Source organism: Uloborus diversus, chromosome 3 (assembly GCF_026930045.1).
Source record: "Uloborus diversus isolate 005 chromosome 3, Udiv.v.3.1, whole genome shotgun sequence".
NCBI classification, from domain to species: domain Eukaryota; kingdom Metazoa; phylum Arthropoda; class Arachnida; order Araneae; family Uloboridae; genus Uloborus; species Uloborus diversus.
The window spans coordinates 15,203,668-15,226,933 of NC_072733.1; the positions used below are offsets into that span (position 1 = coordinate 15,203,668).

The window sequence follows — 23,266 nt, forward strand, 5'->3', positions numbered from 1 at the left end:
CTACCAAGTACCAATTCCAAATCGACTAAAATCTCGTTTTTAGGACATCAATTTCTTTGGGTGAGTACCCGAACCCTTCTCTTCATAAAAATACCAAAGATCGTCTAAAATTGCATTTTCAAAGCTACAATTTCAAAAAATTTACGGTGGAGAGACCCCGTACCTCCAAACTTATGTAAGTACATTACGCTCACAACTAAGTTTTAGTTGTTAAGTTTCTTTCTTTGCACGTGTTCTGTACAGCACATATTTCTGTTATATTCAGATTTCTCTCCAAATCCTGATTCTCAGACTAATTCCAATATTTTTTGAACTCGCAATGTTTTTTTCGCAAAAGCCTAGTTTCATGTTTTTCATTTTTAAATAATTTTTTAAACATGATTTAGCTTTGTGTAGCTCTGATATTCTTACTGGAAATAAAGCTTCCATATGTACATTTTCATCATTTTATTTAGTTTAAATTATTATTTTTTACTTTTAATTTTTATGAGGAAGTAGATTGCTATAGAAATTTGGGAAAGGGAGATGAGGAATCCTGTAAAGTATAATTTGTCTAAGCCCCCTCCCCTGTCAGGAATTTCCTAGCGCCACCACTGAAAGAAGACATGAAGTTCAGAACTTTTCGATGTAGGAGTTCTAGAAACGTTGTTTTAGACGATCTTTGAATGATTTTGATGAAAAATGAGGAAAGAAGGACATGGGGGCTCCTCGCTGAAAAATTTCTGAAATTGTAGTCCTGAAAACACAGTAGTAAGCCATTTTTTAGAACTTAGGGGGAAGGAACGGGATGTGAAACTTTCCATCAGAAAATGTCGAAATTGGAGCTTTGAAATGGGACGGCTGATCATCTTTGGCAGCTTTAAGGGAAGGGATGGGTTCAGGAGCTATCCCTTAACTTTTCAATATTGAAGATTCAAAAACGTAATGTTAGTGGGTCTTTATTGATGTTAGGAGAAGGACTTGAGATCAGGTGCATTCCCCTGGATTTTTTTTGGAATTGACGACATTTTTGAAAAAGTTTTCGATTACGGGGATTTTTTTAAAATTAAAGCTCTAAAAATTCAAAATTTTGACAATCTTTGATGACATTGGAGAAAGGGGGTTGAGGGACTCTCCCCTGGAAAACTTTTGGAATTAAAGCCGTAAAACTACAGTTGTAGGCGATTCTTTGTGATGTGTCGGGGGGGGGGGGGGGGAGTTTGGTTACCTTTTCTCGAAAATAATTTGAATTTACAAACCTTTTTTGTGGGGGGGGGCGATCGCCCCCCCCCTGTGGATCCGCCACTGGCATCCATACTAGTGGCAAAGTGCCTCAAATTTTTTGTGACCAAGCACCCTGCATGTATTTGATTAATTTTTATAATGGTTTCAGCAGCTTAAAACTAACAAAACTTTTACACAAATGCATTAATGTATGGCTAATTAACTAAGGATTAAGATAGAATATTACTCACATACCTTTAATTGATAGTGGAAGAGCAATAAAATGTCAAACACTAAATAAAAATTTACTTTGAACACTTAATAACACTTAAACACTTTTAGTCAAGCTCACTGACACACGTCATGTCAGAGACTGTGCAGGGGGGGGGGGCAGCAACCTCGGGCAGCTTAGGTTGGCTGTAAAATTTCCCTCTGCCACCCTATTTTTCCCCAAATTCAACTTGTGACAAAGTATGCTGCTCTGCCCAACATATTGAGAGAGTTTAGAGTACAAAAACTAATAAATACCAATATATTCTTCAGCTAAAATTGCAAGTCATTTCAGAAGGTCTTCAAAAACGAAACCACTCTAAATTTTAATTTTTGCATTCAAAACTTAATAAAACATATTTGTAGACCTCGAACACTCATTTTTTTTTATATAAAACATTATATCACGTATTAAAGTTCTATTCAAACTCAAAATAGCTACCTATGCATGGCTGAAATCTGACAGTTAAACTAGGCGAACTAGAAAACATAGGAGGTGGAGGAATGGGACCAATTTCGTTAATTGGTATTGGAGGGTCTGGCAAATGAAATGCTTGATGAAATCTGTTATTTGATGTCACTTCTGACTCAGGACTTCTTAAAACACAATGGTTTGGTATCACAGATGAAGCTAAAAATAAATAAATATTTTCATTTAATTCATGATGGTTCAACATGTTAACCCTTGATACAATATATTGTTATTCAACTACATTTTTCATTGATTAATTCGCCATAAAAATTGCAGAAGACCATTCTTTGAGACATGCTGTTGAAACAAATCAGAAAAAGAAAGAAAAAAGCTGTGGGTTGAAAACTGTAAGAACAGATTAAAATTGAATAGACAAAACTAAAATATTATAGTTCCAAGACTTAAAGCAAAAAAAAAAAAAAAATCTAAAATAACAACACATTTTTTGATCCAGTTGAACATTTATTTACCCTAAAGTTTTATAACATTTTATGTACCAAAATGTATGAAAAAAATATTAGTGAGCACTGGGTAATTGAATCAGTCTCTTTGATGAATTAAATCCTTAAAAACAGGATGAAATCAAGTTTTAAATCAAACTTGCCACCTAAGAGCACCAAGTGTATCTCACTAACCACTTCCCATAAACATGTAGTGCATAAGAATCTTTTTTTCTTTGCCTTCTTTAAGTAAAATACTCTTTTTTTTTGATAAATAGTGAAAAGAAAGGGAGACAGGGTGACCCACTTTTAGTGAGTTTTCTGCGAAAAATCAAACAAAGGCAGTAAGACGGAAAGAAAGCGTTGACGGTACTTCTGCGTTCTAGGCTCTGAAACTGGCCTTGTTAAATTCAGCGGACTGTAAGTAGTTTCCTGACATTGAAAAAAAAAGAGTCTGAATTAATTATTACTTATGTTTAGAAATCAACAGAGAATATATTTTACTAAGCAGATAAGTTAAAGTTCGATCTTTACAATTGCTTTTTCATACTGTTCCACAGTAAAATTCTTTAAATAATCAAAGAATGACTACTTTGAGTGAACGGCATACTTTTAATGATCTTAAATCTTGCTTGACTAAAATTAAAGCCAAATTCTTTTAAATTATGTGTAGACTTCCAAATCAGAAAAAAAAAAAAAAAATACACATCTTTGCTTTATTGAATCAAAAATGACAGTCACAAAACTGACATTTAACTGACAAAACTGACATTATGAAGTGACACTGCAGTGATGTCTGCACAATGTCTCAAAGTGACTAGTCAAATTAATTGCTGACACAACATCAGTGAAATTATGAGGGTTGTCCGTAAAGTAACTTTCCCTATTTGTCATGAGCACAAGATTCGCTGTTACGAGCAATCTGTCAACCCTAGTGTGTAGTTTGGTCTCTCCCCTCCACATGCTTACTCGGTTGAACTCGCTGAGACCTTTAGTGTGGTTTTGGCAGTCATTAAGGATGGAGCTCCGGATTTCTTTTCCCGCCAAATATGAAGTACGATCAGTGATACGTTTTTTGTATGCCAAAAAAAATTCAGTGACGGAAATTCATGCCTAACTAACAGAAGTATATGGCGAAGGATGCATGAGTGTGCAAATGGTACGCAAGTGGTGCAAAGAGTTTACAGGAGGCAGCACAGATGTCCACGACGCACAGCAATCCGGACTCCCATCGGTTAGCGATGAAACAATTACGAGGGTGGAAGCAGCAATGCTGGAAGATCACAAAATGGCGGTTCAGGAGCTTAATGAGATGATTCCAGATGTCAGCAAAACATCTATCGACAAGATTTTAAAAGAACATTCAGGACATTTGAAGGTTTGTGCCAGGTGCGTGCCCAAAATGCTTACGGAGGACAACAAAAAGCAATGTGTTGAAGCGGCCACCAAATTTCTCACGGACCGTGAAGTCGGCGGTGAGGAATTTTTGGACTCCATAGTCACTGGGGACGAGACATGGGTTTGCTAAGTGACACCTGAAACCAAGAAACAGTCAAAGCAGTGGAAACATCTGCAGTCGCTAACAAACTGGAAGTTCCAAGACAAACACTGTCTGCCAGCAAAATTATGGCAACAGTGTTTTGGGACAGAAAAGGTCTATTGTTGTGCAAATTTATGTCAGGTGGTACAACAATAAATGCTGACCGCTACTGTGATATGCCGAAAAACCTTAGAACAGCCATACAAAACAAGAGAAGGGGCATGCTGGCAAAAGGAGTCCGTTTTCATCAGGGCAATGCTCATCTGCACACAGCCTGCCTAACCACCTTGCTCATTATGGATTTCGGATGGGAGAAAGTCCTACACCCTCCATACAGTTTGGACATGGCTCCAAGCAATCATCATTTCTTTTCTCTGGTTTGAAAAAAGATCCCGGTGGTAGGAATTTTGCAACCAGAGAAGACCTGAAAGAAGAGGTTCTGAGTTACCTTCGCAGCGAGCCAGGAAACTTCTACGACAAAGGCATAAAAAAGAGGTTACCGAAATGAAAAAGTGTATCGAAGTCAATGGGGACTACGTTGAAAAATACTTTATAGTCTAAGCTTTCCAATGATGCATTACTTGGTGTAAGTAAACATTTTTTTCATTGTGAAAAAAAATAGGGAAACTTATTTAAAGGCAAACCCTCATACATGAAAAATGTAACAACTATGTTTCGGGATAATGGGATAACTCCTCTGAGACGTCACAAATCTTTCATTTTGTGACTGACCATTGTGGCTTGCAATGATGCTCTCTTAACTTTGTCTTGACATGATATGCTATCAAGAAGAAGATCTATCTGAAGCATTCTTAACAGAAATTAAGAGAAAATAAAAAGAATAAAAAATAACAATACTTTCATGAAATGAAAATTCAAAAAAACAGACATCGAACAAAAGAAGAAAAAGAGAACTCTAAAATATAAAAATAAAAACACATTGAACGAAAATAATAAATTTATGCATTGTGAAAAATAAAAAAAAATCTGAAACCATACATGCTAATGAAAATGCCTAAAATATTTAGTTTCATTTTGATTAAAGATATGATTTGTTTCTTAAATTACAAGAAAATCTTAATATGAAATAAAGTTAAACACAAAAGCATCTATTTTTACTGTCATCAACTTACTTACATACTCAAGATTAGCTAGCAAATATGTTATATATATATATTGAAAACACATTAAAGAGAAAAAATTAGAACACCATTAACCGCAAGCCCAAAGATGTGCAAAGCAACTAAACAAATAAGCCAGGTAAATTTAAACAACAAGTAGACAAGGTTACAACATAGATAAGTGACAGAGATGAAGCCAGAACTCTTCAGCAGTGGACACTTCATCTTATGGTTGAAAGACCAAAAAATTATACAGGCCGAGGATTGCTGATGGCCTTTGAAAAAAGTGAGAAAGGTGACAAATTTGAAAACAAAGGTGACTAAAAGGTGACAAAAAAGTAACTAAAAGGTGACCAAAAGCAATTTGTTAAGAACTCAAAAAACAGAAAAAGATTATCTCTTTTTACTGACTTTTACCAAAATAGCCTATATAGTTTTTGTAAAGATTTCTTTACAATTTTGGAAATGATATTATAGGGCTAGAAGTAGTAAAATAAAAATTTTAAGACATTTTCAAAAAACTTTCAGTGTAACCTTTAAAATATATATATATATATATATATATATATATATATATATATATACATATATATATATATATATATATATATATATATATATATAATCAACATAATAAAGCTTGAAATTGTGAAGAAAAGAGCAAGATGATGCATTTATTGAACATATAATTTATGTTATTCAATCACATTTTTAGTATTGTTTTTTTTCTCTTTTTTTAGTTTGTTGAAAAATTATCAGCATTCCTACTTTTTTCTAAGTAAATACAAAGCATAAATATTAAATCGAAAGTCTTGACAATAGAAAATTACTGAGAAAACTAATTTGAAAAATCAGACTTTAACAAAATGATAATTGTACTTACAATGTAAAAATAAAATGATGTTGAAGTATGGAACTGAAAATATCGTTTCATATGCCTGAAAATGTTCATGATTTTTTCTTTCTTGTTTTTATTTATTTTATTTTTTTAGCAAGCTCTGCAAATATTCCATGACATGTCCATGGGAGGTAAAAAATGTGTTAAATCAAGTTATTAAAAATTATAGTAACATAATAAGGAAAATAGTTTATCAAAAGTAGTACAAGTAAGAATAACTTTCAATTAAAAAAAATATGTGAAATGTTTACAGGATGCAGAAAGTTTTCCTTGGGGGGGGGGGGGGATGTATGGCTTGAAGCTTATATGAGGGTTGAAAAATATTGCATTGGTATTATTTCCTTATATTTTTGGCTTTTTACTGCAAAATGATGTGATAACATTTGATTTCCTTTTTTCTACTATCTTCTGAATTATTTGTACTTTTTTTTTTACTTTTTCTTCAGATTGGATACTTTGAACTCCCTTGAGCATAGCTTGAGCTACTTTTGCTGCTTTAAGGTCATTTTCTTCCAGAGCTTTTTTTAGTTTCTAAGAAGCTTCAGCAAACAGCTCTTTTCTTGCTGCTTTGGTTTGAAGATGATCCTTTCTTTTTTCATTCAGAGCAGGGGCGGCATTTCAGCATTTTATTTGGGGGGTCGAGTTTTCTAAGTATGTATTACCACAGTGTGGTCCCAAACACACATTAGCTAACAGGAAGGTTCAAAATATATATTACTTAAGCATACACAGCAGAACAGTTCTGTTTCATTCACTTTTCTCGCCCAGGCTGAAACCTTGGTTTTTAGGTGATCTTCCTTTTCTAGCCAATCATTGCAAAATTTACACTTTCCCATTTTGAAGTTTGTTCAGAAAACAAAAAAAGGACATTAACAATCTTTAATCTTCCTAAGCACACAACAACAAACTTATCAATTGAAAAACGCCGAAAATGAAAAATGTAACTACAGTCCGACCTCCAAAGCAGCGGCTAACACCGTTGAACCGCTCTATTTTAAAAAGGGGTGGCAGCTTGATTAAGATATGGCAGCATTCCTGCTTATTCTGATATTATTTTATTTTCCATAGGTCTGATTAGTAAGGGGAATAAATTACTAGAAAAAAAAACATCAAAATATTCCAAATAGTTAACAGGCTTAGGGGAAAAAAATGCTGAATAAGCAGGAATGCTGTGATGGTCTCTTCTGATTTGATCAAAATAGGAGTGATAAAGATAACGATGTGAGGGTACTTTTGTTTGTCTTTTTTCAATCGGGATTCATTTGTTAGATGCGCTGGTTGGCTGTTTTTTTTCTTTTCTTTTTTTTTAAACAAATTTATTCCTTATTGCATGTAGGAAAACAATATCGCATTTATCAAAAATACTGTCGTGGTGCATTTTGTTTCAAATAGGTTTACAGCAGTTTTTTTGTTCCAATACAATAAATAAACACTAACTGCCACTCATAAAATCTCTGGATTCTAAAATCAGCTGCTTTTTAAAATAAATGTGGAAGAACCAAATCATTACATTACCAAACCATGTTAAAACTGTGCTTTAATAAAACCAATCTCGCCGTTACAAAGCTGCCGAAAGCATCTGCTTCTAAAAGTTTTTTTTTTTTACTGGAACTAGCCATATTAAGCATTGAAACCTAATAAAAAAGACTTTCGAAGATTCTCTGAGATGCACCAAAAAAAAAGGAAATGTTAAAAAAAGACCAAGTTCACTTCGCATTTGCGCAGCAAAAATAGAACCCAAACTAGCCATTTCTGTGCAAACACAAAGTGAAACTATAAACGCAAACCAAAACTTTTCACTGTTCCGCGCTCAAAGAAGACATTGAGGCACGCCCCCTTAACCCATCCCCCCTTTTTCAAATTGACCGCTCGTGGCTGCTTAGTCGTGGCTTTCGAGGTCAGTAAAAGTAAAAGTAAAACAAGCAAATAACGTGCCCGGTTAGAGATGAGCGTGAGATTCCGTAAGATTCAGAGACTACAGATGCTGTCACTTGATTAACACAGAAGACAACTTGCATTCGATGACCGCTCACTCAAGAAAGTGTGCAGAAATGAATTGTGCAGCTGAACTTTAGTTGAACAACGCTCTATGGCCAGAAACACGATAAGAAACAAAATGGCGTTTAGACAAGACTTGCGGAAAATGCGTCTGATGGTCGAAGGGGGATAGAAAGACTGGTTCTGCTGATAGTGTGCAATTGCAAGCGTTAAAAAAATTTCCCTGATTTCCCGGTAGCATAGCTGTTTTTCTTAAACAGCAATAAGGTGGTGGGGGGGGGGGCATATTTAATGCTACTTTTTTAAATTAATTTCACTGTTAAAGCTATCATTCAGATACTTTTCAAGGATTTAATTATTTAAAAAAAAATCCTAAGACACATTTCAAGAAAGGTGAGAAAGGTGACAAAAGTTGCAAAAGGTGACTAAAAGTAACCAAATTTTCAAAAGGTGACTAAAGGTGAGAAAGGTGACTGACTCCTCAGCCTGATTATACTAAAACTAAATGTAGGATATCCTGTTCTGCAAAAGCTAGCATTCAGGATTACATTGGGCTAAACACACCACATGTGAAAAATAAATGCAGATTTTTGGAACTAAGACCTAAAAATAAGCACTGGGGTTTTGTCTTGGACATTAGAAGCCAAGGCTATCAATAATGTCCCTCCAACGTACACCAGTGAAAAATCAAAAGTCTTACCTATGTGTCTGAGTGCAAATTCAAATCTGTATTCATCAATTCAATTTTCGTGCCAGTCGATAAAAGTAAAGTTAAAACAAAACCAATCAAATGAATAAAAAATAAATAAAAGGATCATCCAATAAATCAGGTCCAAAAGTATTCCAGGTCGGCCGAAAAACACATTTCAAAAAACATCAACTGAAGTCTAATCACATGGTTTCCTCCAGAAAATTCATACTAGTGAAAATTAGACGGTTACAGTGAAGGGAAGTGCTGATTAAAGGCTACGCTAGAGAAAATATTATTCACGAGATTATTTGGGAAATTGTTTTCAAGTAGTTTATTTTTAAGTAGATTAATTTCTTGATTGAATGCTGTAATAGTGTAGCAAATTCTTTTGATTCTGATGGCTTGCAAAACAATGATGTCAATAAAAACTTTTTTACTGAGACAAGAAGAAAAACTTTGCAGACAGTTAACTTTGGATTGAAATTTGCATCTTTTATCATAAATAGTAGTTTTACAGTTGAAGTCAATATTAATTTTAAAGAGAAATAGTTACAGATGCAAAACTGATTCTAACTCAGCAAAAATATTTATCATAACTCCCTCAAATTAAAAAAGACTAGTTTTAAATGTAAATTTTTTCTTTTTCTTTTTTTTTTTTTTTTTTTGACATTAAAATTAATAATGACTTCAACTGTGAAACTGCTATTTATGATAAAAGATGCAAATTTCAATTCAAAGTTAACTGTCTGCAAAGTTTTTCTTCTTGCCTCAGTAAAAAAGTTATTATTGGCATCATTGTTTTGCAAGCCATCAGAATCAAAAGAATTTGCAAGACTATTACAGCATTCAACCAAGAAATTAATCTGCTTAAAAATAAACTACCGTATTTTCGGGAATAAGCGGAGCGACGCATACAAGAAAAAAAGTTAAAAAATTGCCGGTGTGGTGCATACAACGGGTGCGGCGGATACAGTGTTTTTTTTTCAAGTAAAAAAAAAAGTTAAAAACGCTGCTAACAGATGGCACCACATCATTTGCTTTCATTTTGCGAAATCCTTCGCAGTTGGGTGACAAATAAAGCAAAGAGGGGGAGGGAAGGTGAGTCAGCGATTGCACGTGTTTCACTGAGGAGAGAAATGCTGATCCATGTCGGTGAGCAAGCCTTATCCCGGCGGAGCAAAGGGGTCAGGAAATCCTTCGACCTTGGGCAACAAGTAAAGCAAACAGGGGAGAGGGAAGGTGAGTCAGCGATTGCACATGTTTCACTGAGGAGAGAAATGCTGATACACATGGGCAAGCAAGCCTTATCACGTCAGAGCGAAGGGGTCAGGGAGAGGAGGCAGCAAAAGTACTAGTAAGAGAGAGGGATGGATGTCCAGTGTGCAAAGGGAATTTACCACCTCCCTCACAAAAATGGGTTGCTTGGTCAAGCAACCTAATGGGAAACTTGTCTCCTAGTTTTAATTTTATTATTCACTCACATCGTTGTGTTGCATCTTTTGCTGTTGTTCGTGCAAGCGCACGCGTTCTTGGCTTATCTTTTTTTACGAAATTTTTTTAGAGTTGCTTTTGAAATGGCTTCTAAGCAATTGAAAAGTTATACTGCAACCTTTAAGTTTAAGGAAATAAAGGCAGAAGCAATTGGAAATCGTTTTGCTGCCAGAGAGTTTGGCATTGACAAGAGATGCGTTTGCCGTTGGAAATCAGATAAATTAAGCATTGAAAGTGATGGCCAATCGAGGGATGCCAAAGGCAAAAAGTGTAAAATGGGGATTTTATAAACTATTTCACTATTGTTGATTAAAAATACTAATGAGAAATAAAATATTTTTTATTTACATTTAATCAAGCTTTTTTTACTACTGAATGCTTTTAAGTTGTTTAATGCTGGGTGTGCGCTTATGGAAGGTGCGGTGCATACATTAAAAGACATTTTTCTTTGAGAATATATTACGATGCGGTGCTTACACCAGGTGCAGCGCTTATTCCCAAAAATACTTGAAAACAATTTCCCAAATAATCTCATAAATAATAACAAGTTCCAATAATTAGCCATCCATGGATGGCTAATTATTGGAACTTGTTTTCCTAATTAGTCGAGATGAAACCCCCTGCTTTTAGTTTTAGCTCTTTTTTATTGTTTATAGTTTAGCATGTGGTGCATTTTCCCAATGTTACTCTATATTGCAAGTACTGGAGCTTAAACATTCTCTTTTAGTTCGTATGGTCTTTTGACCATATTTTATGAATCCTCCACGGCTGATGAGCTCGCTCTGGATTCATACTTTATCTTTTCCTATTTAATAGCTATTTGCAATTTGGCTTGCTTATTATATATATATATATATATATATATATATATGCACTTCAAATACAAATTCAAATAAAATTGAAAGAATAAACACAAAAATGTGTTTATTACACTACAAGAATGTAGTGTATTGTCATCGCAAAGCTGCTAGAAACTAAAACAGTACAAACATATTCAAGAAAAACAAGAAATAGAAAATGCAAAATGCCAAAATACAAAAACGGCAGCATGTAAGGAGATCAGGGTTGGTATAAAGGCTTTTTTTTTTGGTTTAAACTGAATTTATTTGGTTTAAACACTATTTGTAAGAGCAACAGTTTTATTTTACAAAAATCATGAAGATTTCATGAATTAATTGCTAAAGAATGTTTAATATTCATATTTGTACCCAATTTCTTTGTAATTAAATACATAATAAATAGTAAAATCTCGTAATTTCATTTTCTCATACTTAGAGATTTCTATAAGTAAATATTACTTGAAAATCTTTAACTATTATAAAAAGCACACTAGGTAAAAGGGGGCTCGGAATAAATAATCAAAGAAATAATTTACAGCGACAGTTCAGACATTATTAATTTCAAACAACCAAGAACAAATTCTTGCAAATTAATTTCCTCATAATCATAGCTATCTACTATAAATAAAAAAAAATAATTAATTAAAATAAAAATTACACGTTCTTAAACACGTGGAAAGTATTTTGCAATATCTACAAATGAATCACAAGTTTGATATACATTACACAGCTTTAAAAATCAAAAGATCAATGCACGTTTTGTTTAAAGATTTAAAAAAAAGTTACAAATAATGCAATTTATTTCATCAGTGACAACAATTATAGAAACAGGGCAAGTAGGTTTTAAGAAAATCCTTATGTTTTCATTAAAGACATTATTTTTTCCTGGTTTGATGCATTTAGGAATACAATAATTTTTATCAAAGAAAAAAAATCATTTTAATTAAAAGCCTCAGAACAAACCTAAATGAAAATACTCTTTTAACATATTTTACTAATAAAGATTGTCACAAAAATTAATGCTTATTGGTTCTTCCACCATCCATACACGAGACTTCTTTTATTATATTGGGAACAAAAAAAGTTCTTTGAAAGGTGAAAATTTGGCAGTAAATTCTTTTTCTAAGAACAAAGAGGATTAATATTTTGTTTTCATAATTTTATCTATTTTCTTTCCTTGCTCTGACTGCAACATCAATCAGGGATGCAAAAAGTGTGAAGGTATAAGTGCAATTTTGTGCCTACTCTAAGTGTTTTTGGACTTCTTTATTTTTTTTTCTGTCGTCATTTAAATATTCTAGTGTTCCGATTTATATACACTACACATTGCTTCAATGGCATATAATCGATCAAAATAAATCTTAAGTAATAAAGCTAATTAGGTAGTAAATGAAGTTTTGGTTGAAATATGCATTTTGTCCTATTTTGAAATGCAAAATACTCAAAAATAATGACAATTGAAAAATTAAAAAAGAGCTATTTATTGTTTTCCATGTAATTTTAGAAAAACTTTGTTGGTCTGCCTTGTATATTTATGTATCTAATAGGAAAGCTGCATAGATTTTTAAAAAAAATGAAATAAATTTCGCAAACTTGCATTACTTTATAAGATATAAGTTTCTAAATTTATTAAATCTGTAATTTATCTATAAAGCTTTGCTAGCTACTCTGCATTTATTAGATTTTACTCTTTGCAATAATATGTAAAATTTATGAAAACATTTGGGGGGGGGGGGAAGGTGATGAAATAAAAAAAAAAACATTTTTGAAAAAACCACATGGTTTTTTTTAAACCACCGTTTAATTCATGGTGTAAATCAAGGTGGTTTAAACCAAACAACCCTGAAGGAGTTAAAATGAAAAATGTGAAAAAGGGACTAATATGTCGTCAAGGGGAAGACCAATCCCTTAATTCACAAGGCCCTATCTATTTAGCATGAGCGAAGGTCCCAAAAACATACTACCTACTAAACTATTTTGTTCAATTTATTCTTTAAGGCTCTTGGGGAAGATATCATGTTTTTGGGACCTTCCCTCATGCTAAATAGAAAGGGCCTTGTGAATTAAGGGATTGGTCTCCCCCTTAATGATGTATCAATCCCTAGTTAACGTTTTTCATTTTGTCTCCTTACATGCTGTGGTTTTTGAATTTTGGCATTTTGCATTTTCTATTTCTTTTTTTCTTGAATATATCTATATATATTAAATAATTACTACATTTACTAAAAGTTTTTCACTGCTTGCTAAAATGCTGCAAGTTTTACAGCAGAAATAAAATTGTTTCCACATCCTTAAAATTTCGCTATTTCATCAACTTGCTCAAAGATATTAAAGATCACTAGTAATGATGTTCTATAGTTGCCTCATTTCGCTAATAAGATTTACTATAGTAAAAAGCTGCTAAGTAAGAAAGAGTGGCAAACTTGTGGTTTTGCTTTATACTTGAGGTGCTGCCACAATTTATTGAGTTAAATTACAAAGCATTATACATGAGATTAATTTTTCAAAAAATCTAACCTTCTGCTATGTGCATTAAAATCTTGATACCCAGAAGTCAAATTAATAGAAATGATTTTAAGAAGCTTAAGCAAAAAATAGAAGTTCTGGGAAAAAATAATTTTATCAGTATCATATTTGTTACTTAATACTGGAATGGATTTTAGCTGATGTTTATAATTTAAAATAATACAAGCAATAGTGTTCTATTGATTGGGAAACACATATCAAATTGTTAACACCATTTACTTTTATGCTTTAACTTCTTTTAGTGTTTTGGCTTAATACATGGGTTATTTTGTTTAACCTGTGCTTTTATTAATTTGAATGACCTGGATCCCCTACTAGTCTGGATTAATGAGGTTGCACTGTATTTGTAACTCAAGAAATTTAAATCTGCTGATGTGCACTATTTTCCTTAATTGTTGTTGGGAAAAAAATAAAAGATTTTTCATGAGATTTTTGTAATAAATCTTATCTTAAAGTTCAGAGGAAAAAATTAAAAAGTATATATGGCTCGCTAACAACAATAGTGTAATTTTTTAAACTGTAATAATTGTTTATTTAAATTTTCAATATTTAATTCTGTTTCTTCCCAAAATGCTAGCAAAGTTAACTAGCTTAACTGGTGCATTGTGGCATATAAATGGTATAAGCAATAATGGGATTCAAATCTTAAAACTCTGAAGATGGCAAATTTTACTACAAACTATTCATTTAGACTAAAAAAACTAACCAGTGATCATAACATATCAAAATATTTTGAGCGTTTTCTGCCATGTGCAGGTAGAGGGCAGTAACTGCAAATTTTTCAATTTTCATATTTTTGATATGTATTGTACGTTATCTTTATTTTACAAGCTTGCTTATTTGGTTTCTGCTGAAAAAAGGTGCACCCCCCCCCATCTAATTTCAACATTTTCCTATTGTTAGTATTGAATCCACCACACATTTCTTCAAATATCTCGAAAACTCCTTTCTGCCGATACTGCCATTTACCTGCACATGGCAGCATTGCAGTTTTTGAGTATAAATCATATAAAAGTATTTTAACTTAAAACTTTAATTTTTGACGACAGTCTTTTTAAGATGCGCCACTATAGTGGTTAGTGAGCTACATGTGAATACTCCTCATCAGATACATTATGCTTTCACAAGCATGAATTGAAAACAATTTGGCCATAAAAATAATCCATAAAAGGTTGAAAGGAGTTTTAATGAAAGAAAATGAAATTAACATTAATCTAATAAGCATTTAATAAAAAAGTAAAAAATTCCATCAACATATTAGATAACATTAATCTTTAATCTACAAACAATATGAAGCATGCACAAACTGCATTTTCCTTTGACACAGCTCTATTATTAACTTATTCAGAAAATCTTATGAAAAAGTTAACATAATATTCGAAAATATTTGCTTGAGTGGAATAGTATTTGGTTAAGCAGGGGACCAGTGAAACATAAGTGACACAGACGAGGTTAAGCTAATAATAGATAGGTAACAATACCAGTATTTGCCACTATTTTTTTCACTCTTCTTTTATCTTAACTCGTCAAAATATCATAGAATAAATAAATTACAATTCAGAAAACATCATATACTAGCATTGTTACCCTACTAGTGTATATAAAATAACAGATATAAAAATATACTCTAAACATTATAGATGCTAACTCAAGCTGTTAGATGAGGAAGTTACTATAGCATTCAAAGAATTACATAGACCGGTATTTGACGCAGCACAAAGAGACACCATTAAGTCTTGATAATTTGAACTATTCATTTCTTTGGAACTAGGTTCAGAAGACACAGATCCATTTGCTTGAAAACTATATTCAAATTTTGGGATTTCTGCAAATAAATAAATAAATACAATTAAAATTATCTGGAAGACAAGCATTTGAAACAATTTAAGTCATAAAATTTTTCCATCTTAATTTGTATACATGCTGAAAGTTTTATGAATAGGGGGAGATGGGGTACGTTGGACTGCGGGGAACATTAGACCGTTTTCAATTATTTTAATACCAATAATATTTTTTATTTTATATTATGAACAACAAATAGCACCTATGGTCCTACAAATCCCATAGTAAAATCACATGATACAGTTATAATGAACAAATTTTATTCCAGAAAGGGTTATTTCAGTAGTCTTGAGTAATTTTCAGAAAACTAACTTTTTTTTTAATGGCTTTCATCAAGATTGCGGGAAAAATGTTTAACTCTTTTTCTTAAAGTAAGTTCCTTTTATAGTTCATAATAATTGGCAATTTTTTTCATTTTTTGACAAAAAGAAAAAAATTATGACAGCGCTTTTTCAGACCAAGAATGTGGGGTAGGTTGGTCCACGCTTTGTGGGGCACGTTGAACTGGACCAACCTACCCTACATAATTTTTTTTTTTAATTTCTCTTAGATCTCAATAATTATAACAATATTCTAAGTATTTGTATATTATACATTTATTTCATTTCATGTTACAAATGTTTTGAAATAATAATAATAAAAACTTACGGCAAAAAAAGCATATATTTTATAATTATTTAACAAAATTATACAAAATTCATTTTACCAAAAGATTTATTTCATACCTGCACTTTTTTACTATTTATATTTTCAAATATGTTTCTAAATTTTTGTAGACAATTGTATTCTAAGAGTAAAATATGCAATACATGCTATAATACAGTTTCTGTATTAAACTTTTCTTTTTTTTTGCTAAACAAGCATTCCTACATAGAAACAAAATAAAACAAATAATTGATTAAAGGAATACAAAAATATACTTTTACTTAAGATTATCTAATTTTGATTTTAGAACAAAGATATGCTAACTTAAAGCTGTCAATTTTATTGTACTTTTTCTTTGAAATATATGGTGTTAGTACAACATGATTATTTGCTTTTTGGAGTTGTTTCATGCAATGCATTGAAGAAAAAAAGAGCCTTTCCCCCTAGCAAATATTGATGTAACTTTGCATAAAAGTAACATATGACTTATCCTTCCAAAACCCGGTCCAATAAAAGTGCTACTTCCAAAGCTCAAGAAGTAGCACTTTTATATTCCCAGATATCATTTGACGCATCTTTAGTTAACTTTAATCTGCCTTAATAGACTCATGAACATTAATTAATTAATTTTTCTTTTGGTTTTTTAAAAATAATTGTGTAGTAATGGTGAATGCTTATTGCTGTTTTCAAATAAAGATGATTTATCAATCAAAATGAATTTAATAAAGTTATATTGATCTTTAAACTTTATATTTTTTACTCTACACACAAAAGAGAATGAGGTAGTTACAAAATTTGACAGTATTTATCACTAAAATTATAACAAATGAGGCAGTGAAAAGCAAAGGGATGTAAGTGGACATTTTCAAGTTTTGAGTAAAACGCCTGTAAAGATAACATCCTAGGTAGGCTTTCATTGAATTTTTTTTCTAAATCATGCTGTACAGCAGCACCTACCAGGGTTATTAGTACTATCTCTTGCCCTAAGAGGGAGAGGCATCTCTATTATTTGTATTATCTCCAAATTTTTAATTTTGCCACTTACATCCCTTTGTTTCTCACTGACTCAAATGTTGTTCGAGTTATATGATCCAACGTGCCCCACCAGGCAGACCAATGTACCCCATCCGTGGGGCACGTCGTTCAACTTTACGAGGTTCCGTTAAAAAATTAATACAAAAAAAGTTTTTCGATTCAACACTTCCAAAAAATCTGTAGTGTTGAGAAGTGTTTGGTGAAACTTATTGTAGAAAATCAAACTGCACAGTTTTTGATGAGATAAAAAATGATAAGTAAAAAAGCGGACCAACGTGCCTCACCTCCCTTTAATTTAAGAGCTCATTAATCTTTCATGGAGGGGGGAAAAATGTGACCTTCTTAATAAAAAAAGGATTTAAACTTTAAATTATATTAAGGTGGTTTCAAGGAAAATGAGCAAATCAGCAGTGGCAAATGTGTCACAAATTTCAATGCATATTATTAAATAAATGAATTATGTATGACTATTAGTGAATGCAAAACATGAAATTTTTAATAACTGTTTGCATTTTGTTAATTGACGTTAGAAGTTGATGCTTACAATATGCATCAAATTTTCAGTCCAAGACAGCCAGTTTGTAGTTCAATAATTCTATAAGTTATTTACATAATTTTAAAATACTTTAAAATAGTAATCACCAAACTTATGTAGCCGCTAAGCTACCTTATTCCTTTTGAATCCTACTATGAACTACAGAAAGAAAAAGAGAAAGGAAGGAGTAAATACATGATGAAACTGCAAAACATTTTGAATTTCACTATTTGCAAAAATAATTACAAGTGGGAAAAGTTATTGCCTATTCATATGCAATTTTATATCTAAAACAGCAACATAACTTTAGCTCTGTCTGAGCTATATGTTATTTAGAGTGAATATTGATGAAGTTAAAAAATCAACTAGCAATCATGAGTTTAAGTAATGTGAAAACTAATCACCTGGAGCTCAACGCCAATCTACAAAATTTTACTGGGAGCTACTAGTAGCTTTCGATTGACAGCTTGGTGGCTTTTGTGCTAGGGAAATGTCTATCAGAAACGATCAAAAAATTTTCAATAATAGTGAATTCATATTTTCAAACTTAATAGTGAGCTCAATTTTAAAATCTAGAAAATTAACAATTGAAAATATTAGTTATTAAATATATTTTAAGAAATTAATGGTGCTTAATCAAACAATTGAAATTTTATTCTTAAATACACAGTCCAGTCACATTAATGTGACCATCTGTCAAAAGCCAGAATAACCACCTTTCGCAGAGCCGACTGCTGTGAGACATGCAGGAAGAGAGTCACTTAGGTCCCTGAAGGTGTTCTCTGGGATGTTGAGCCATGCCGACTCTAATGCCGTGGCCACCTGTACTAGATTACGCGGTTGAGGATCCATGGTGCGAACAACTCGATCGAGATAGTCCCACAGATGCTCGATTGGGTTTAAGTCAGGTGAGTTTGCTGGCCAGGGGAGGACGGTAAACTCATCCTGGTGCTCGAACCACGCACGTACAGTGGCAGCTGTATGGCACCTTGCATTGTCCTGAGGAAAAACAATGCGCATGTAGGGGTGGACATGGTCCGCAAGGACAGATGCGTACTTGTATTGATCCATCATGCCTTCCACAATGATCAGTGAACCCAGAGAATGCCAGGAAAACATTCCCCAGACCACAATGTTTCCGCCTCCAGTTTGGACCCTTCCGGCAATGGTTGCAGGGTGGTTCCTTTCAGAGGTTTCACGCCTTATACGCCAACGTCCATCTGTCCGATGGAGCATAAAACGCGATTCATCTGAAAACGCTACCTGTTGCCACTCAGTGGACGTCCAGCTGCTGTACTGGCGTGCAATTCTAGCCTTCGTCATCGATGAACAGCAGTCAGCATAGGTGCACGAACCAGGCGTCTGCTTCGGAGGCCCAGACGCAGCAATGTTCGCTGAATAGTAGTTTGGGAGACACTTTTGGTAGCCCCTTGGTTCATTTTGGTGGTCAGTTGCTCAACGGTAGCCTGTCTATCTGCCCGAACGCATCTCCGCAACCGTCGTTGGCCTCTGTCATCTATGGCCCATGGTGCACCACATTTGCCACGTTGCTGATTTTGGACAGTCCCATTTTGCCATGCACAGTACACTTTTACCACGGCGGCACGCGAACAGTTCACAAACTCAGCGGTTTCGGAAATGCTTCCACCCTCGGTCTGAAAGCCAATGATCATGCCCTTTTGGACTTCGGATAAATCGCTTCGCTTCTGCATTACGCCAACGATTGAAATGTTTTCCGAAGCCCTCACACACCCTTTATATACGCTCAACTGCACTGTGCTGCCACCTGCCTTCTGTGATTGGTTATTTAACTCTGACATGGAAAGTACGTGGTGGTCACATTAATGTGACTGAACTGTGTATTTAGTGATAAAATATAAAAAAGCATGTCTTTGTCTGTAATTTGCACAGTATTTCTTGGTAAAATTTAAACATAATTATGAATGCTTCGATTTACATTTTCAAGTAGTTAAGTTGCACTTCTTGAAATAAATATTCACAGGCAAGAAAGGATTAAAAATCTGAAGGTTGAATTCTTTGAACTTTTCGATCCTTTCTTGCAGTGAATATTCGTACAAATCTTAAAAATGGCTTATAATGGCATATTGGATGAAAAATGTGAAAGAAGGAATAAATGATTCTTAGTAATATCCCATGTTCGAATGAGTTAATTTATTAATCTAAACTTTCAAATTTATCTATTTCAAATTTTTTCGTTCAATCCTTAGAAGGTGTGTGTATGCAATTTAAATATTTATTTTTCAAAAAGTAGCAAAGTAGAGACTATATTTCAAAAGTAGTTTGTTGTCGCTACATTTAAAGAAAGTAGTTGTAGTTAATTGCATTTGTAATAAAGCAGTTGTACTTCACTACAGGAAAATAAAAGTGGTTCTTTTGACCACTGATTTAAATATTTAGCATTATATTAACAAAACAAGATTGTTTCAACACAAAATGGTTGTCGAAGGAAAAATATTTCATTTAATAGTTGAACATAAGAACCTTTTTTAGGAAAATGTTCTGTTTCTTCTTTTATTACATCATAATCAGGCAGAAGTACACCTCTTTTGATTAACTCTTCTTTTGTAGCTCTCATAGATATTTTTCTTTCTAAAACTAAAAAATGTACAGTAAGAAATTGATACAACATTGAATAAAGGTGAAAAAAAATAAGATATTTAATGTAGCTATGCAGAAAAAAAAACGTGTGCAACATTCTTTTACCAGGATTTTTAAGAATAATTCGTGGCTGAACCATTTTTCAGTCAATATGCAGGTATTTTTATACTATACTCTTGTTGAAACACTTTAACAAATAAAGCTGCTACTTCGACGAGAGGAAAATAAGAAATTAAAAGAATGCCTAAATATATAGCCTAAAATTTAGAAAATAAAATAGGCTATAAAACTTAAGCCCCATAGTTCTGCCTAAATTTTAGCGTCTGGGAATTTAACGGCTTGTTTGAAAAAAAATGCAAGTAATTAAAAAATGCTCTGATTTTTCCTGGTGCAATAACAGATTTAATACTATTTTTAAACATTCTCAAGCAAATTAAATAATCCTCCAAACTGCAATTACAATCATACAGAATGTATACAAAAATATAAAAATGTAGCAAAGAACAAATGAGTAAATTAGCTGCTGTGCAACACAGTAAAATATTCAATTATCAGCATATTTTTCTCAATAATGAAAGAGAAAAAAAATGAAACTATTATGCATTCAAATGTTTGTCAGCTTCTAAAAGTACCCAACATTCTATGAATTTTACACATGAAAAAGTTTAAACAGAATGTAGTAAGGCTATCAAAAATTCTTGCTAAAATCAGTGGCATACATGGCATGGTGACACCCGGGGCGGTAATTTGTGGTCCCCCCACCCCCAACAGATGCGAAATAACAAAAATTTGTAAAAATGAAATTCTTGCAATTCAGAAACAACTACATTTGTGTTATAACGAAATTTTAAGTTGGCTAATGTATAAAAAACAGACAAGAGTGGGGGGGGGGGGGGGGTTATCCCCGGAAAATTTGCAAATTTGTAGTCTTGAAAACAGGGGCAGCTTGTCACTATGGGCTGCGTAGGCCGAGCCCCCACCCCCCCACCCAGAAAAATCGTGCACAATTAAATAGATTACTCAAAAATAATGTTTTGTATTTCAGTCAAAAAAAAAAAAAACACAACGAATTGGGGGCGTGAAACAGATTTTAAATCTCTAGAACTCTGCATATCGCTATTAAAATATTAAAAGTTTTCCATTTGTTTGCATTCACACTTGCAAGCTTTGAGAATGATTCTTAGGGGCATTTTGACTGCAGCCCCAGCCACACCTCTGCTCCCAGACAAATCAAAACCGCAAGAAGCATCACCCCAATTAATCCTCCATGGGCAAGAATTCTCTAGCCCTTGGAAAAATATCTTCACCCAATAGCAGTAGAATGGTAACAGAAGGTGGGGGAAGGATTTTACGCACATCACTTGTCCGTAAGAACAGCTCGGAGGGCAGAACAAAGGGAGCCCACGTTGTATGAGAAAAAGATTTCTATTCCTCCGTCCCTCTTTCATCTTTAATCTTAAATACCTGTTAATATCTGGAAAAGGGATTTAAAATTTTATGAGTTTGTCACATCTGATGCATAGAGATTTTGGAACATAAAGAGATTTTGGATGACCAAATTAAAAGAGCAAAGAGGGGAATACATTATTCCATTCAGTTAAAGCCAGGAGAACAAAGAAAACAGCCGTATATATATAAAGTGTTGAAGTCTTTGAAATACAAAGTGGTAAACATTATAACTGGGATAGTTAGTGTCTGGGACAAGTGGAGTAGACAGCTAACATACATACAAGCAGTGTATAATAGGCTTAAAGAGCTGGCATTTTTGGGGAAAATTGATAAAGAGACAGGTGGAAAACCGAAAGTTAAAATTAAACAGTAGGTTTTATGATATAAATCGATAATTACCGTATTTTCCGGTAATAACGCCGCGGCGTCAAACTCGATTTTACTTTCTCAGCAACAAAAGTGCGGCCAATAACTCGGTGCGGCTTATAAATAGTAATTTGACAAATAGTTTGATCTATTTATAAAAAAAAATATGAAAAATAAAACCTCGTGCGACGCAAGTTTTCAGGCGGCGCACTTTCCACCATACTGGAAACCTACCATCATTCTTGTGTTCGAATAGAACTACCGGTCGACCGCTCTTAAGTGGTGACTATTTGATCACCCTATCATAGCAACTGGTTGTCTCTTCCGAGCGCGGCTGAAGTGCTAGGGGGCGTTGGCATCTAGCCTAAAGTCTGAATGAAAATTATTATACTTCTGGCAACAGTTCAACTAACTCCATGTTTGTTCGCGTCTACGCATGCTTTTATTAGTCACACGTGGTTTTATTAGCCAGACGCGATTCTGAGTTATAATTTTCGAAATGTCTTCAATCAAATCTACTCGCCGAAGTTATACGGCGAAATTTAAATTAAATGCTATCGCCCTTGCACAAGTAAATGGTAACAGGCAAACAGCACGGGAGCTGAATGTTGACGAAAAACGCATTAGAGAATGGCGAAAGCAGAAAGAAGTGCTATTGCAAACGCCCAGAGAGAAGCGTGCTCAACGCCGTGGTCCTGCTGCTAAGTGGAAAGACCTGGAAAGTGAACTGTTCCAATGGATCGAAAACCAAAGGAAAAACGGTCGCTCCTTATCGACAGTCCTTATTAGGATTAAAGCAAAGCAGATGGCAAAAGAGAATGGTCTCGAGGACTTTAAGGGTGGACCTTCTTGGTGTTATCGGTTTTTTAAAAGAAACAAACTGAGTATGAGAGCTCGGACAACCGTCGGCCAAATATTGCCCAGTGACTGGGAACAAAAGAAAGATTCCTTTTTAAAGTTCGTTAAAGAGGAAATTGAGAGATATGATTTCAAGCCATCCGACATAGGGAACATGGATGAGGTCCCTATGTCATTCGACATGCCTGCCGCACGTACAGCTGACATCGTTGGTGTGAAGTCTGTCCCCATTGTCACAACTGGGAATGAAAAAAACAGTTTCACGGTAGTGCTGTCTTGTTTAGCCTCGGGAGATAAATTACCTCCCATTGTGATTTTTAAGAGGAAAACAATCTCCAAAGAGAATTTCCCGATGGGGATAATCGTCTTAGCCAATGAAAAAGGCTGGATGAATCAAGACATCATGCAAGAGTGGGCCCAAAAAAGCT

General features: G+C 33.7%; 2 protein-coding genes across 2 annotated transcripts in view; both read right to left on the bottom strand.

Annotated features, from left to right (window-relative positions):
• The window catches only part of LOC129218232 (phosphatase and actin regulator 4-like), a 48,463-nt gene extending 46,313 nt beyond the window's left edge, over nucleotides 1–2,150 (bottom strand). Inside the window, exon 1 of the mRNA XM_054852456.1 lies at nucleotides 1,916–2,150. Within this exon, the coding sequence (XP_054708431.1) occupies nucleotides 1,916–2,150 (235 nt within the window). The remainder of the gene's footprint in view (nucleotides 1–1,915) is intronic.
• A 12,982-nt stretch (nucleotides 2,151–15,132) lies between these two features.
• The window catches only part of LOC129218233 (phosphatase and actin regulator 1-like), a 32,281-nt gene continuing 24,147 nt past the window's right edge, over nucleotides 15,133–23,266 (bottom strand). Inside the window, exons 4-5 of the mRNA XM_054852457.1 lie at nucleotides 20,049–20,162; nucleotides 15,133–15,314 (exon numbers count right to left, since the gene is read on the bottom strand). Coding sequence (XP_054708432.1) covers nucleotides 15,133–15,314; nucleotides 20,049–20,162 — 296 coding nt within the window. The remainder of the gene's footprint in view (nucleotides 15,315–20,048; nucleotides 20,163–23,266) is intronic.